This window comes from Somniosus microcephalus, chromosome 19, assembly GCF_052327205.1.
Source record: "Somniosus microcephalus isolate GS21.2 chromosome 19, FLI_Smic_1.0, whole genome shotgun sequence".
NCBI lineage: Eukaryota > Metazoa > Chordata > Chondrichthyes > Squaliformes > Somniosidae > Somniosus > Somniosus microcephalus.
This window is the reverse complement of record NC_141005.1, coordinates 7,300,826-7,316,951: the sequence shown is the minus strand read 5'-3', so window position 1 is coordinate 7,316,951 and position 16,126 is coordinate 7,300,826. Positions and strand designations below refer to the sequence as shown.

Below are 16,126 nucleotides of genomic sequence, written 5' to 3'. Positions count from 1 at the left end.
TTTAAAGTGATCTGAAAATACTGGCTCGAATCAGTCGGATGTGATTACAGATTAAAACAGACATTGGAAGATTAATAAGCAATGCCCTTTAATCCCTTGTGCTGAGAGATTATGGTGATGAGGAGTTAGAAACACATTTAAAAAAGTAAGATTATCTGCTGAATTGCCAACTGATATTAAGCAGGAAGTGCTGAGCAAATGAAGGAGGATCAACAAATTTATGCAACAAATTCTAAGAGTAGGAAAAGCCATATTAGATATGGAGAGTGAGAAATGACATGAAAGACTTGCATTTCTATAGCGCCTTTCACAACCTCAGGACATCCCAAAGCACTTTACAGCCAATGAAGTACATTTTGAAGTGTAGTCATTGTTGTAGGAAACGAGGCAGCCATTTTGTGCATAGCAAGATCCCACAAACAGCAATGTGATAAATGACCTGTTTTAGTCATGTTGGCTGAGGGATAAATATTGGCCCCAGGACACTGGGGAGAACTCCCCTGCTCTTCTTCAAAATAGCGCCATGGGATCTTTCACTTCCACCTGAGAGGGCAGTTTAACATCTCATCCAAAAGAGGGCACCTCCGACAGTGCAGCACTCCGACAGTGCTGCGCTCCGACAGTGCTGCGCTCCGACAGTGCAGCGCTCCGACAGTGCTGCGTTCCGACAGTGCAGCGCTCCGACAGTGCAGCGCTCCGACAGTGCAGCGCTCCGACAGTGCTGTGTTCCGACAGTGCTGTGCTCCGACAGTGCGGCGCTCCGACAGTGCGGCGCTCCGGCAGTGCGGCGCTCCGGCAGTGCGGCGCTCCGACAGTGCGGCGCTCTGACAGTGCGGCGCTCCGACAGTGCGGCGCTCCGACAGTGCGGCGCTCCGACAGTGCAGTGCTCCCTCAGCACTGCACTGGGACCATTGGCCTGGATTTTGTGCTGAGGTCTCTGGAGTGGGACATGAACCCACGACCTTCTGACTCAGAGGTGAGATGTGGCTACCACTGAGCCATGGCGGACACCTGAACCAGCAGCCCCTCCCCCCACCCCCCACCCCCCCCCGATCCAGTCGATGGTGTAACCTCACACACTGCTTCCCACCTCTCACCCTCTCCTGGAAAGAGGCGAGAGTGTGTAAAACCTACGGCCCTCACAGGAAAACCTCTGGGAAATTCCTGTGGGACTTCCTTCACCTTTTTTCGATAGATATTCCAAGACAAAGCAGTCTGATCTCCTGAGGTGTGAACAAGTGCTCATGGCTTAACTTTACATTAGAATGAAGATAGCCCAGCCTTCCAACATTCTAGACCAAGGGGGGTGAGGGAAGTGAAAACCAATTGCTGTCCACCGCATGGGGTCAACTGAGGAGCAGCGTAGATTGAGGTCGGCAGGCTGTAGCATCAAGCTCTCCTGACTGAAGAGAGTAATCGATAGATGGGTCGAGGTAAGGAAGGAGACAACATTTTTAATTAAAAGGCACCAAAGGAAGGAACATGAGGCTCGGACTGTTGGATTCCAAATATGGGAGATTGTGCTGATCGTGGGCAATACTTTCCACTGTGCCTCAAACTGATTAGTTTGATCAATTCAGGACCCTTGGGCATGTAAATGGCAAATTAACTTTAATATAGATAGGTGTGAGGTGATGCATTTTGGTAAGAGGAATAAGGAGGCTACATACACCTTGGAAAATAAGAATCTAAATGGGGTAGAGGAACAGCAGGATCTGGGGGTACAGAGACACAAATCACTAAAAGCAACGACACAGGTTAATTAAAAAGGCAAAGAAAGCCCTGGACTCCAATTCTAGAGGGAGAGAATTTAAAATCTTTGTTACACTTGTATTGAGCCTTGGTTAGAGCACACCAGTGCACAGTCCTGGTCTCCATATTACAAAAGGGTGTGGAGGCACTGGAGAAGGTACAAGAAAGATTTACAAGGATGATACCAGAACTGAGAGGTTGTACCCATCAAGAAAGATTGAACAGGCTGGGGCTCGTCCCTAGAAAGGAGAAGGCTGAAGGGTGACCCAATATAGGTCTTTAAAATCATGAAAGGGTTTGATAGAGAAGATGTTTCCACTTGTGGGGGAGACTAGATCTAGAGGCCATCAATATAAGATAGTCACTAATAAATCCAATAGGGAATTCAGGAGAAACTTCTTTACCCAGAGAGTGGGGAGAATTTGGAACTCGCTGCCACAGGGAGTGGTTGAGGTGAATAGCAGAGATACATTTAAGGGGGAGCTGGATAAACAGATTCAATTGTGGCTTTCAAAACGGAATTGGATAAGTACCTGAAAGAAAAACATTTGCAGGACTACAGGGAAAGGGCGGGGGAGCGGGACTAGCTGAAGCGCTCTTGCAGAGAGCCGGCACGGGCTTGACGGGCCGAATGGCCTCCTACTGTGCTGTTCCTTTCTCCCTCATGTGTTTATCCAGCTTCGCCTTAAATGCCTGGGGCTTACCTTGTCCTAGTTTGTACTACTCCCGTAATTTAAAGCAATATCCCAAATTTACCTTTTCCATACCACTTACTATCTCGTATCCGTCTATAAGATCACTTCCCAGACATAAGAACATAAGAAATAGGAGCAGGAGTAGGCCAATCAGCCCCTCGAGCCTGCTCCGCCATTCAATAAGATCATGGCTGATCTGATCCTAACCGCCAATCCACTATCACAGAACCATCTCCTGAATCTAACAGAATTAGACACACGAAATAGGAGCAGGATCAGGCTACACGGCCCCTGGGCCCGCTCCGCTACCCACAGGGCCATGACCGATCCGAACCTAGACTCATGTCCAAATTCCTGCCTGCTCCCCGTAACCCTTAATTCCCTTTACTTCTAGGAAACTGTCTATTTCTGTTTTAAATTTATGTAATGATGTAGCTTCTACAGCTTTTTGGGGCAGCATATTCCATGGACCTACCACCCTCTGAGTGAAGTAGTTCCTCCTCATCTCAGTTTTGAAAGAGCAGCCCCTTATTCTAAGACTATGCCCCCTAGTTCTAGTTTCACCCATCATCGGGAACATCTTCCCCACATCCACCCGATCCAACCCCTTCACAATCTTATATGTTTCAATAAGATCGCCTCTCATTCTTCTGAACTCCAATGAGTAGAGTCCCAATCTACTCAACCTCTCCTCATATGTCCATCCCCTCATCCCCGGGATTAACCGAGTGAACCTTCTTTGTACTGACTCGAGAGCAAGTATGTCTTTTCTTAAGTATGGACACCAAAACTGTATGCAGTATTCCAGGTGCGGTCTCACCAATACCTTGTACAACTGAAGCAATACCTCCCTATTTTTATATTCTATCCCCCTAGCAATGAAAGCCAACATTCCATTGGCCTTCTTAATCACTTGCTGCACCTGCATACTAACCTTTTGAGTTTCGTGCACCAGGACCCCCAGATCCCTTTGTACTTCAGTACTTTCCAGTTTCTTGCCATTAAGATAATAACTTGCTCTACGATTTTTCCTGCCAAAGTGCATAACCTCACACTTTCCAGTATTGTATTCCATCTGCCAAATCTCTGCCCACTTACTTAGCCTGTCTATGTCCCCTTGCAGGTTTTTTATGTCCTCCTCACTCACTACTTTCCCTCCCATCTTAGTATCATCTGCAAACTTTGATATGTTACACTCGGTCCCCTCCTCCAAATCGTTAATATAGATTGTAAAGAGTTGGGGACCCAGCAATGACCCCTGCGGAACACCACTAGTTACTGATTGCCAGTCTGAGAATGAACCATTTATCCCAACTCTCTGCCTTCTGTTAGATAGACATCTCCTATCCAGGCTGTAAAGCCCAAATGAACAGGCTGGATGAGTGGTGACCTAATGGAGGTCTTTAAGATTATGAAAGGGTTTCGATAGGGTAAACATAGATAAGGTGTTTCCACTTGTGGGGGAGACCAGAACTAGAGGCCATCAATATAAGATAGTCACTAATAAATCCAATCGGGAATTCAGGAGAAACTTCTTTATCCAGAGAGTGGTGAGAATGTGGAACTCGCTACCACAGGGAGTGGTTGAGGCGAATAGCAGAGATACATTTAAGGGGAAGCTGGATAAACACATGAGGGAGAAAGGAATAGAAGGATATGCTGATGGGGTGAGATGAAGAGGGGTGGGAGGAGGCTCGTGTGGGGCAGAAACACCGGCACAGACCAGTTGGGCCGAATGGCCTGATTCTGTGCTGTAAAATTTGCTGTAATTCCTTGTCGAGCAATGGACGACTCTCCCCGGGATTGAAAAACATCCTGTCTATGCTCACGAAACAATACTTCTGTACTCGGATACAAATCACAGGCATAGCACTCTATTTAATAGCTGTTGCGATTCACAGTTCCAAGGGGGTCTCCCTCACAATCTCCCTCAAAATAACTGAGACCTGGCTGCTTGTAAGAGTCTATAGAATTTTGTGCTGGTTTTGTATGTGTCCGTGCTGAGACTGCTCAAGGTTCAGTGACAGCGAGACCCATCAGTTGCAATAGAAAGCAGGGAGACAAACCATCCTTTTGGAACTCAGCAGGAGTGAGGGTGAAATTGGGATTGGGGTTTAGGTTCTGCAGTTAGTCTTCCGTTCTGGTTTTCCAATTAATTGGATTGAAAGGACATTTCTGGGGTTTGCCAATGCTGTTCGATTTTCCAAATCTCCCTTGGCTATCATTCAAAATTCACCCAATTACTGATTGAGTGGAGCACAGTTAGAAACCGAAAGACTTCAAAATGAAGAATGGTAATAAGTTCAAAGCTCCTCACAAACTTCTGTAGGCTTTTGAAAGTAAGAGAGGTACCGCACAGTCAAGGGAATGGCGCACAGCGGTTTTAGAGCCCTGCTGATTGAGCCAGATGTTCTGTAGTATTTACAGACTAAGGTCATGGTTAAGATTAAACACTGAGAAGCACTTGCTGGTAAGAGTAGTCTTTATCTCCAGTGTTAGGTAAAGTATCACATGACGTAGCAATATTGGACTTCCAACTTTGGATCTTGCATCAGGGGCTGGCTCCAGAACACAATAATATAATTACTAACCCCACACCTGCCGCCCCAGCTTTACTCTGTCAGTGGCAAGTTCAGGTCTCGAAAGCAGCAAACTTAATCTGGAGACCAAACTCATTTTATTCCTCTGCAGTATTAGAGAGCAAGCTCATGTATTAAAGTACTTGAAAGGAAGGGAAATTAATTACGTTTTTCTTTTATTACAAAGACAAAGCAAACCAATCACTATGTCTGCTTGGCTCAGTGGGTGGCACTCTCTCACCTCATGGTGCCTAGAAGGTTGTGGGTTCAAGTCTCACTCCAGAGACTTGAGCGTATAATCTGACTGGACACTCCCGGTGCAGTGCTGAGGGAGTGCCGCACTGTCGGAGGGGCAGTACTGAGGGAGCGCCGCACTGTCCGAGGGGCAGTACTGAGGGAGCGCCGCACTGTCCGAGGGGCAGTACTGAGGGAGCGCCGCACTGTCGGAGGGGCAGTACTGAGGGAGCGCCGCACTGTCGGAGGGGCAGTGCTGAGGGAGCGCCGCACTGTCGGAGGGGCAGTACTGAGGGAGGGTTGCACTGTCAGAGGGGCAGTGCTGAGGGAGCGCCGCACTGTCGGAGGGTCAGTGCTGAGGGAGTGCCGCACTGTCGGAGGGGCAGTACTGAGGGAGCGTCGCACTGTCGGAGGGGCAGTGCTGAGGGAGCGCCGCACTGTCGGAGGGGCAGTGCTGAGGGAGCGCCGCACTGTCGGAGGGGCCTTCTTATGGATGGGACATTAAACCGAGGCCCCGTCCACATGTTTAGGTTTGTTTAACCACAATTACCGCACAACCACGCTTAAAAACCACTGTCTTCAAACAGCCCTGTAGAAATAGACAAGAAGTTTGCTGCAATTTCACTGTTGCCACAAGGAGGTGCAATTTAATCATTATTACAGCCGTTAATAAAGCAGTGAGTTGATTTTTCTAAATGTACAGATGACACGATTACACGGGGGCAGCGGAGCACAGGGGGGAGTCCAACAGCACAGAGGGTTCAAAAAAACCTTCATTTTATGTGCTACACATTTGTAAAGGAGAAGTCAGAACTGAGGAAACATTTCTGCACAAGAGCAGAACTCTTTGAATTCCCAAATTAAATAGGGGCACGGTTCTACAAAATATTCAGACACTGTAAATCAGCACAAGAGCCAGTTAGGATTGTAAATGCACAGCCTTATAAGTTAAGATAAGTTTCGATATTTAAATCATGGAAGGAAAGAACTTGCTTTTCTCTAGCGCTTTTCACAACCCTGGGATTTAACAAAGCGCTTTACAGCCAATGAAGTACTTTTTGAAGTGTAGTCACTGTTGTAATGTAGGAAACACAGCAGCCAATTTGCACACAGCAAGCTCCCACAAACAGCAATGTGTTAATGACCAGATAATCTGTTTTTTAGTGATGTTGGTTGAGGGATAAATATGGACCAGGACACCGGTGAGAACTCCCCCTGCTCTTCTTCGAAACAGTGGCCGTGGGATCTTTAACATCGACCTGAGAGGGCAGACAGGTCCTCGGTTTAACGTCACATCCAAAAGACGGCACCACCGACAGTGCAGCGCTCCCTCAGTACTGCCCCTCCGACAGTGCGGCGCTCCCTCAGTACTGCCCCTCTGACAGTGCGGCGATCCCTCAGTACTGCCCCTCCGACAGTGCGGCGCTCCCTCAGTACTGCCCCTCCAACAGTGCGGCGCTCCCTCAGTACTGCTCCTCCGACAGTGCGGCGCTCCCTCAGTACTGCCCCTCCGACAGTGCGGCGCTCCCTCAGTACTGCCCCTCCGACAGTGCGGCGCTCCCTCAGTACTGCCCCTCCGACAGTGCGGCGCTCCCTCAGTACTGCCCCTCCGACAGTGCGGCGCTCCCTCAGTACTGCCCCTCCGACAGTGCGGCGCTCCCTCAGTACTGCCCCTCCGACAGTGCAGCGCTCCCTCACTACTGCCCCTCCGACAGTGCGGCGATCCCTCATTACTGCCCCTCCGACAGTGCGGCGCTCCCTCAGTACTGCCCCTCCGACAGTGCAGCGCTCCCTCACTACTGCCCCCCCGACAGTGCAGCGCTCCCTCACTACTGCCCCTCCGACAGTGCAGCGCTCCCTCACTACTGCCCCTCCGACAGTGTGGCGCTCCCTCAGTACTGCCCCTCCGACAGTGCAGCGCTCCCTCAGTACTACCCCTCTGACAGTGCGGCACTCCTTCAGTACTGCCCCTCCGACAGTGCGGCGCTCCCTCAGTACTGCCCCTCCAACAGTGCGGCGCTCCCTCAGTACTGCCCTGGAATGTCAGCCTAGATTTTTGTGCTCAAGTCTCTGGAGTGGGACTTGAACCCACAACCTTCTGACTCAGAAGCAAGAGTGCTGCCCACTGAGCCACGGCTGACACATTACGGTAAATGAACTGCTATCTCATTTACCAAATGGATCAGGCTAAATAGACTTAATAAAAATTAAAATTGAAAATTGAAGTCCTGCCATTCTGATGCATGACGGCCGCCCGATCGAGCACCTACACATCTGATCATGGCACAAACATCCAAATATTTTAACACTACATCTAATATATTAAATACTGTGTCTATATTTGTAACTGATCAAATTCTAAGTAACAGCTAATGCAAATTTTATTGGAACTAAGGAAGCTGAACTCTAAGAGCAAGTTACTGAGAAACTCAATGAAGAACAAAGAGTATCCTCATCCCTGAAGGAGCTTTCACTTATAAATAAAGCAATATGTGCAGACCATTCTCCCTTGGGCACACGTCAGGAGTGTGATGGAATACTCTCCACTTGCCTGGATGAGTGCAGCTCCAACAACACTCAAGGAGCTTGACACCATCCAGGACAAAGCAGTCCACTTGATTGGCACCCCATCCACCACTTTAAACATTCGCTCCCTCCACCACCGGCGCACTGTGGCTGCAGTGTGTACCATCTACAAGATGCACTGCAGCAACTCGCCAAGGCTTCTTCAGCAGCACCTCCCAAACCCGCAACCTCTTCCACCTAGATGGACAAGGGCAGCAGGCGCCTGGGAACACCACCAGCTCCAAGTTCCCCTCCAAGTTACACACCATCCTGACTTGGAAATATATCGCCGATCCTTCATCGTCGCTGGGTCAAAATCCTGGAACTCCCTCCCTAACAGCACTGTGGGAGTACCTTCACCACACGGACTGCAGCGGTTCAAGGCGGCTCACCACCACCTTCTCCAGGGGCGATTAGGGACGGGCAATAAATGCCGGCCTTACCAGCGACGCCCACATCCCGAGAGTGAATAATAAAAAAATTCTCCCTTAGGTTTTCTCAGCTTCCCTCTTTCCCTCTCCAAAGGCACCAATTGACTGGGGTGCAGTGTGATGGACACTGGGAGGCCCTGCTCGTGGTTCATCTATATGTTCGACTCAAGTGTCAGTGGGCTGTTGGACTGTGGGTGGAGGCCTGGGCAGGAAGGAACTATCAAGGCCAATCTAGGTCTGGTGTAGATCCAAAAAGTGAACCCGTCCTTCCTTTCCCTGATGAACCTGCTGTGTATCTCCATCACTTTCTCTTCTTATTTCTGTCTAATGTTCTTCCTCACTCTCTCTCTTGCACACTCACATACACGCAGATAGAATCATAGAAATTTACGGCACGGAAGGAGGCCATTCGGCCCATCGTGTCCGCACCGGCCGACAAAGAGCTCTCCAGCCTAATCCCACTTTCCAGCTCTTGGTCCGTAGCCCTGTAGGTTACGGCACTCCAAGTGCATATCCAAGTACTTTTTAAATGTGATGAGGGTTTCTGCCTCTACCACCCTTTCAGGCAGTGAGTTCCAGACCCCCACCACCCTCTGGGTGAAAACAGTTCTCCTCAACTCCCCTCTAATCCTTCTACCAATGACTTTAAATCTGTGCCCCCTGGTTATTGGCCTCTCTGCTCAGGGAAATAGGTCCTTCCTATCCACTCTATCGAGGCCCCTCAATTTTATACACCTCAATTAAATCTCCCCTCAGCCTCCTCTGTTCCAAAGAAAACAAACCCAGCCTATCCAATCTTTCCTCGGAGCTAGAATATGCACTCACAATCACACAGGATCAGGGCTGGCCAATTGTTCCCAAGCTTGGTGATGTGGCGGGGAGTGTAACAGTCTCGCTGCGATGGGCTTCGCTCACACACTCTGGGCGGGGGGGGTCTGTGCTGTTCCGGTGAAGACCATCAGCTGCCATTACACATTGAGCCATCGGAGGGAGCGCTCCTTTAACAATCTCAGTCTGGGCACTGACACAAAACAGGACCACTTGGTGGAAATAATGCTGCTGCTGTACAGAGCAAAATCCGATCTATCCATTTAAAATAAACAGGGCGGCAGACTGCAGTTACTTGTGGCAGTTAGTGATGTGTCCCTGTCTGCTGGTCTCTTTAAGGGCTCTCTTATTCTTAACGCCAGCCGCTGCTAAAATTTGGACCACAGTTAGCACCCAGGCTACCTTCAGCTATTGAAGAAAACATCTTTCAGAACGAGTCTGAAAATGCAGCAGGAGCCAATACTGAAAGGGGGCACGAGCCTGGCTATAGATGCAGCCAGCGGGCTAAGCGGACTGGTGTGTCCCCATCGATGGAGGGTACCGCGGGTGGGCAGGGTGGGCATCGCGAAGGCTTCCACATTCTCTTCTGATGCCCCTGTGTTTTCAAGACTCATTTTGCAATTGTAGATTCAAGGCATTTGATAAAAGGCACAAGTGGTTTTTTTAATCCAAAAAGGTTGGCTTTTCAAATTGTGGTTTGCCAAATAGGTACCAAAATTATTCCAATTTATACAAATACTGGTTGGATTTACCAACCCGTCACTCTGATCAGGTATTGAACAGCCAATCCCCCCCATCTTCAGAGGGCAGGCAGTGTTGAGACAGTGAGCTTATTGCTGCCAGTGTTGTCAATCTGCCAGCTCTTCAGACAGGCGGCAACCTCAACCCAAACAAACAATGGGGAGAGCCACAGGTTCCCAGCACCAACACGCTGGGGGAGGGAGGGAGTGGCTGAAATGTTCTCCCCCTTTCAACAGATATACTTTGACAACAGCCCCTCATCTCGATCAGTATCGGCACCGAGCCAGGACTCGGCAACGGAGCCGGAATGCAAATTATTGGGGAAATGCAAAAAGTTGGCACACCGACCGATGCAAGTCACAGCCCCAATAACGGCGGGTTTTGCTGTCAATCGGGTCAGAGACTCTCTGCACCACTCTGAAAATTCACAATTGAGTTTGTTTTGAACGCGCTCTTCAATTCGCCTTCTCTCTCTTTTATTAAACGATTCTGCCTTTCACTGTTACACACCCGCTCTGTGTTTCCGGACCAGAAATATGCATGAAATTGCAAAGGGGATTCTTACCCCGAGCCCGGGAGAATCACAGCGAGCCGCCTCTCTCTGCAATAATCCCACTTCGCGCGGTGAGTGTAAAAGCACCAGATGGGTTTTTTTTGGGGGGGTTGTAATCTGCCGTCCCGTTTTCCCCCCAAGTCATACTTACAATCCCCGTGTTCATTTCCTCGCTTGAGGCTGGGACCGAGTCTGTCCCGAGCAAGTGCAGCGTGAGCAGGGCCATCAGCGGGAGCGACATGTCCGCCCGGGTTAAAATCCAACAGGTCTGTGGCTGGATCCTCACTGTCTGCCCAGGTGTTGATCAAAGTCTGCTCTTCACCGCCTCCCTCCTCTCCCCAAAAAATCCAGCAACCAATCTCCCAATCTCCCAGCTCCTCACGGTCAGCCAGGTCCACTGGATCTCATGCAAAAGAAAAATAAGGAACATCTGAAAAAAAAAACCAGGCAGATGAACTTTTAAAAAAAATATTTTGCCTCCATCCAAACGCCTGCTGTGCGCAGCGACTGTGCAGAACCATTTACAACCTGGGCACAAGCCATGCCAACCCCGCCTGGGCTGTGGACAGGAGCTGCCAATCCGACTCACACATCACATCGGTACAAATTCAATTAGCGGCAGGATTGGGTTGGAACATCGAATCAGTGCAGGGCACCAAGAGCCAGCAATCCCACCAGCCTCACACCATCCGCCCCGCTTCCAACTCTCGCTCTCTCTCTCTCTTCAAAGTCTTTCTCTGCCGGCTCCTCGATCTCCATCATCTGGCATTGTGCGTGGGCTTCGATTCACAGAAGCGTTTCTTGGTTGTTGCTCTCTCTCTCTCTTAAAGGAAGGCTGCAGCTTTGCGAGTTTGCAAGAGCGGCTCCTCACTCACTCACTCCCCCCCGCACCCAGAGCAAAATCAGCACTTGCATCTGATTCAGGTGGATTAACCCCCTCCCCCACATCAAATGTTACTGCTGTCGATGTGTATTACAGACACTGCTCCCTGCTTGGAGCCTTCTCCCCAGGCACAGGCCTGAGATGCAGACAAACACCATGTTGGTATTAACAAGAAAGAAAGACTTGCGTTTCTATAGCGCCTTTCACAACCTTAGGATGTCTCAAAGCGTTTTACAGCCAATGAAGTACTTTTTGAAGTGTAGTCACTGTTGTAATGTGGGAAACACGGCAGCCAATTTGTGCACAGCAAGCTCCCACAAACAGCAATGTGATAATGACCAGATAATCTATTTTAGTGATGTTGGTTGAGGGATAAATATTGGCCCCAGGACACCGGGGAGAACTCTCCTGCTCTTCTTCAAAATAGCACCAGGGGATCTTTTACATCCGCCTGAGAGAGCAGACAGGGCCTCGGTTTAACGTCTCATCCGAAAGACAGCACCTCCGACAGTGCAGCACTCCCTCAGTGCTGTACTGGAGTGTCAGCCTAGATCTTTGTGTTCAAGTCTCTGGAGTGGAACTCGAACCCACAGCCTTCTGACTCAGGCGAGCAGTATTGTGTCATTATCTAGTGAGAGCTGGATTGCCAGACATTGAGAATTTGCATTTATATAGCGCCATTATTGTACAGGAGCGTAACCAGACAAAAAGATAGACCCCGAGCCACCGGAGGAGATATTAGGACAGGCGACCAAAAGCTTGGTCAAAGAGGTAGGTTTTAAGGAGCGTCTTAAAGGAAGAGAGAGAGGCGGAGAGGTTTAGGGAGGGAATTCCAGAGCTTAGGGCCCAGGCAGCTGAAGGCACGGCCGCCAATTGTAGAGCGATTAAAATTGGGGACGCGCAAGAGGCCAGAATTGGAGAAACACAGAGACCTTAGAGGGTCACAGAGCTGGAGGAGGTTACAGAGATAGGGAGAGGGAGGAAAGCATTTGAACACAAGTCTGAGAATTTTAAAGTTGAGGCATAGCCAGATCGGGAGCCAGTGTAGGTGAGCGAGCACAGGATGAACGGGACTTGGTGCGAGTTAGGACACCGGCAGCACAGTTATAGATGAGCTGAAGTTTACGGAGGGTTGGAAGGTGGGAGGCGGACCAGGAGAGTGTTGGAATGGAGAAGTGTTCGATGTTTAATTCTCTCAATGCAGCAAGAAGATCAGGTAAAATTTATTTGCTTTTTCACTTATTGCTAAGATTGATCTGAATAAGTTGATGGTTTCCTTATAATCCATTTTCACGTCAATACTAGACTATGGGGTCCTTTCCTGACTCGAGCCCTGATGATATGTTGATGAATTAAATAGAGTGGGAGGAGGCTCGTGTGGAGCATAAACCCCAGCATGGATGCGTTGGGCCGATGGCCTGTATCTGTGCTGTAAATTCGATGTAATTCTATGATTCTCACCAAGAGCCCTCCCAGTGTATCGGTGTTCTGCCATTTCAATCATTCTGATGGAATCAAACGTTTTCAACCAACAGAAGGCAGCTTTCATATACATCACCTACAACAACTTGGCACATCACTTATTAAATTCACATATTATATATATATATATTTCTAAATGTAGGAGAGACTTGTTTATTTCATTGAAACGTATAAAATTCTTCAGGGGTTCAACAGGGTAGATGCAGGGAGGATGTTTCCCCCTGGCTGGAGAGTCTAGAACCAGGGGTCACTGTCTCAGGATAAGGGGTCGGCAATTTAGGACTGAGATGAGGAGAAATTTCTTCACTCAGAGGGTGGTGAATCTTTGGAATTCTCTGCCCCAGAGGATGCTCAGTCAATGAGTATATTCAAGACTAAGTTTGATAGATTTTTGGGCTCTAGGGGAATCGAGGGATATGGGGATAGTGCGGGAAAGTGGAGTTGAGGTAGACGATTAGCCATGATCTTATTGAATGGCGGAGCAGGCTCGAAGGGACGAATGGCCGACTCCTGCTCCTATTTCTTGTGTTTTTATGTTTACTGTAATAGGACAGTTCCTTCGATTTAGCATTAAGGAGTTTTAAATTGCGCTGCATCGGTTTGAAAGACTTTTATTCCAAGGGAATCGCTGACATGAATTGTGTCTGCCAGTCCTTGGCTGCTTCTGGAGAATCGAACCTGCATCATCAGGGCAGCTGTTCAAAGAAGGTCAATGTGCTATCAACATGACCCCGGCTAAAGCACTGGATAGCAGGACAATACCCCCATTTAATTACCGAAGGACGGATTATTGACTGGCACGGAATCACAAACGCAATTATATTGCAGTAAATGTTTAGCAAGCTGACGGATTCCAGTCCTCCCTTGCACCAGCTTCATATGCTCTGCAAACTCATCTGCTCACTGACAGATGTTGATGTACCACTCAATTCAGCAGAGATTTAGCAGCAACTAAATGCTAAGTATTTGTATTTATTTTTAGAAATGACATGAAATCATTAAAAGACTCGAAACTGCTGGAAAGCAATTGCATCAAGCCATTACTTAAGGTTATTTGACAGCTCGCTACAGAGAACCAGTGAGGTTAGAGATGATTTGATCATCCAACTTTGAGCAGGTTTACTACTAACCACAGTCGGTCTCTCCACAGCCAGTTCTCTCTTTGGTGGATTTGGTTTTACATTCTTCCATTTAGCTCTTGCCTCACGTGTCAGCCGTGACTCAGTGGGTAGCACTCTCTCGCCTCTGAGTCAGAAGGTTGTGGGTTCAAGTCCCACTCCAGAGACTTGAGCACAAAATTCCAGGCTGACACTTCAGTGCAGTGCTGAGGGAGTGCTGCACTGTCAGAGGGGCAGTGCTGAGGGAGTGCTGCACTGTCAGAGGGGCAGTGCCGAGGGAGTGCTGCACTGTCAGAGGGGCAGTGCTGAGGGAGCGCCGCACTGTCGGAGGGGCAGTACTGAGGGAGCGCTGCACTGTCGGAGGGGCAGTACTGAGGGAGCGCCGCACTGTCGGAGGGGCAGTATGGAGGGAGCACTGCACTGTCAGAGGGGCAGTGCTGAGGGAGAGCTGCACTGTCGGAGGGGCAGTACTGAGGGAGCGCTGCACTGTCGGAGGGGCAGTAATGAGGGAGCGCTGCACTGTCGGAGGGGCAGTACTGAGGGAGCGCTGCACTGTCGGAGGGGCAGTACTGAGGGAGTGATGCACTGTCGGAGGGGCAGTACTGAGGGAGCGCCGCACTGTCGGAGGGGCAGTACTGAGGGAGCGCTGCACTGTCGGAGGTGCCGTCTTTCGGATGAGATGTTAAACCGAGGCCCCGTCTGCTCTCTCAGGTGGATGTAAAAGATCCCATGGCACTATTTTGAAGAAGAGCAGGGGAGTTCTCCCCCGTGTCCTGGCCAAAATTTATCCCTCAACCAACATCACTAAAACAGATGATCTGGTCATTATCACATTGCTGTTTGTGGGAGCTTGCTGTGCGCAAATTGGCTGCCGTGTTTCCTACATTACAACAGTGACCACACTCCAAAAAGTACTTCATTGGCTGTGAAGCGCTTTGGGACATCCCGAGGTCATGCCAGGCGCTACAGAAATGCAAGTAATTTTTTATTTTTTCAAATTTACAAAACATGCTAATAATGTTAATGGTGTAGGAATCGACAGATCCCTAACTGAAGCACTGAGGTTGAGTCAGTCCGATAATAAAACAAAGTTTAATAGAAACTAGAGAACAAGCAATTGCATGCAGGAGAAATAATCAACAGGTCTTTTCTGGTGCTGGTTTCACGAGGTCTGAGTTGGGAACCTCCCACTCTCTGACGTCATGACATCATCACGTTTCCCGCCGTTCGAGGTGTCACATGACCAACGTGATGACGTCATCGCGCTGATTCTGGGGCTTATCCAGAACGGCTATTTACATACAGTAAACAAACATAGGTGCTGTAGCACTCTGTTAAAGGCAGTTATACATTTATACAGGGGTCCGTTGGTGGTTTTGCCACAATGGTGTCATTGTTTTCAGCCATTCACTCCATGTGATATCAAGAAACGACTGGATACAGCAAAGACTATGGGCCCTGACAACATCCCGGCTGTAGTGCTGAAGACTACTCCTCCAGGGGTCACAGTCTCAGGATAAGGGGTCGGCCATTTAGGACTGAGTTGAGGAAGAATATCTTCACTCAGAGGGTTGTGATTATTTAGAATTCTCTACCCCAGAGGGCTGTGGATGCTGAATCATTGAGCATATTCAAGGCTGAGATCGATAGATTTTTGAGCTCTAGGGGAATCAAGGGATATGGGGATCGGACGGGAAAGTGGAGTTGAGGTCGAAGATCAGCCATGATCTTATTGAATGGCGGAGCAGGCTCGAGGGGCCGAATGGCCGACTCCTGCTCCTATTTCTTTTGTTTTATGTTCTTAGAGGTAGCCGGGCCTCTAGCCAAGCTTTTCCAGTACAGCTACAACACTGGCATTTACCTGATAATGTGGAAAATTGCCCAGTTATGTCCTGTCCTCAAAAAGCAGGACAAATCCAATCTGGAAAATTACCGCACCATCAATTTACTCTCAATCATCAGCAAAGTGATGGAAGGTGTTATCGACAGTGCTATCAAGTGGCACTTACGCACCAATAACCTGCTCATTGATGCTCAGTTTGGGTTCCGCCAAGACCACTCGGCTCCCGACCTCATTACAACCTTGGTCCAAACATGGACAAAGGAGCTGAATTCCAGAGGTGAGGTGAGAGTGACTGCCCTTGACATCAAGGGAGCATTTGACCGAGTGTGGCATCAAGGAGCCCTAGTAAAACTGAAGTCAATGGGAATCAGGGGGAAAACTCTCCACTGGCTTGAGTCATACCTAGCACAAAGGAAGATGGC

General features: G+C 49.0%; 1 protein-coding gene across 1 annotated transcript in view; it reads right to left on the bottom strand.

The window, feature by feature from the left end:
* Positions 1-11,253, bottom strand: part of mmp17a (matrix metallopeptidase 17a) — a 134,866-nt gene extending 123,613 nt beyond the window's left edge. The window contains exon 1 of the mRNA XM_086011907.1: positions 10,530-11,253. Within this exon, the coding sequence (XP_085868033.1) occupies positions 10,530-10,619 (90 nt within the window). The 5' untranslated portion in view covers positions 10,620-11,253. The remainder of the gene's footprint in view (positions 1-10,529) is intronic.
* Between the last annotated feature and the right edge of the window lie 4,873 nt (positions 11,254-16,126).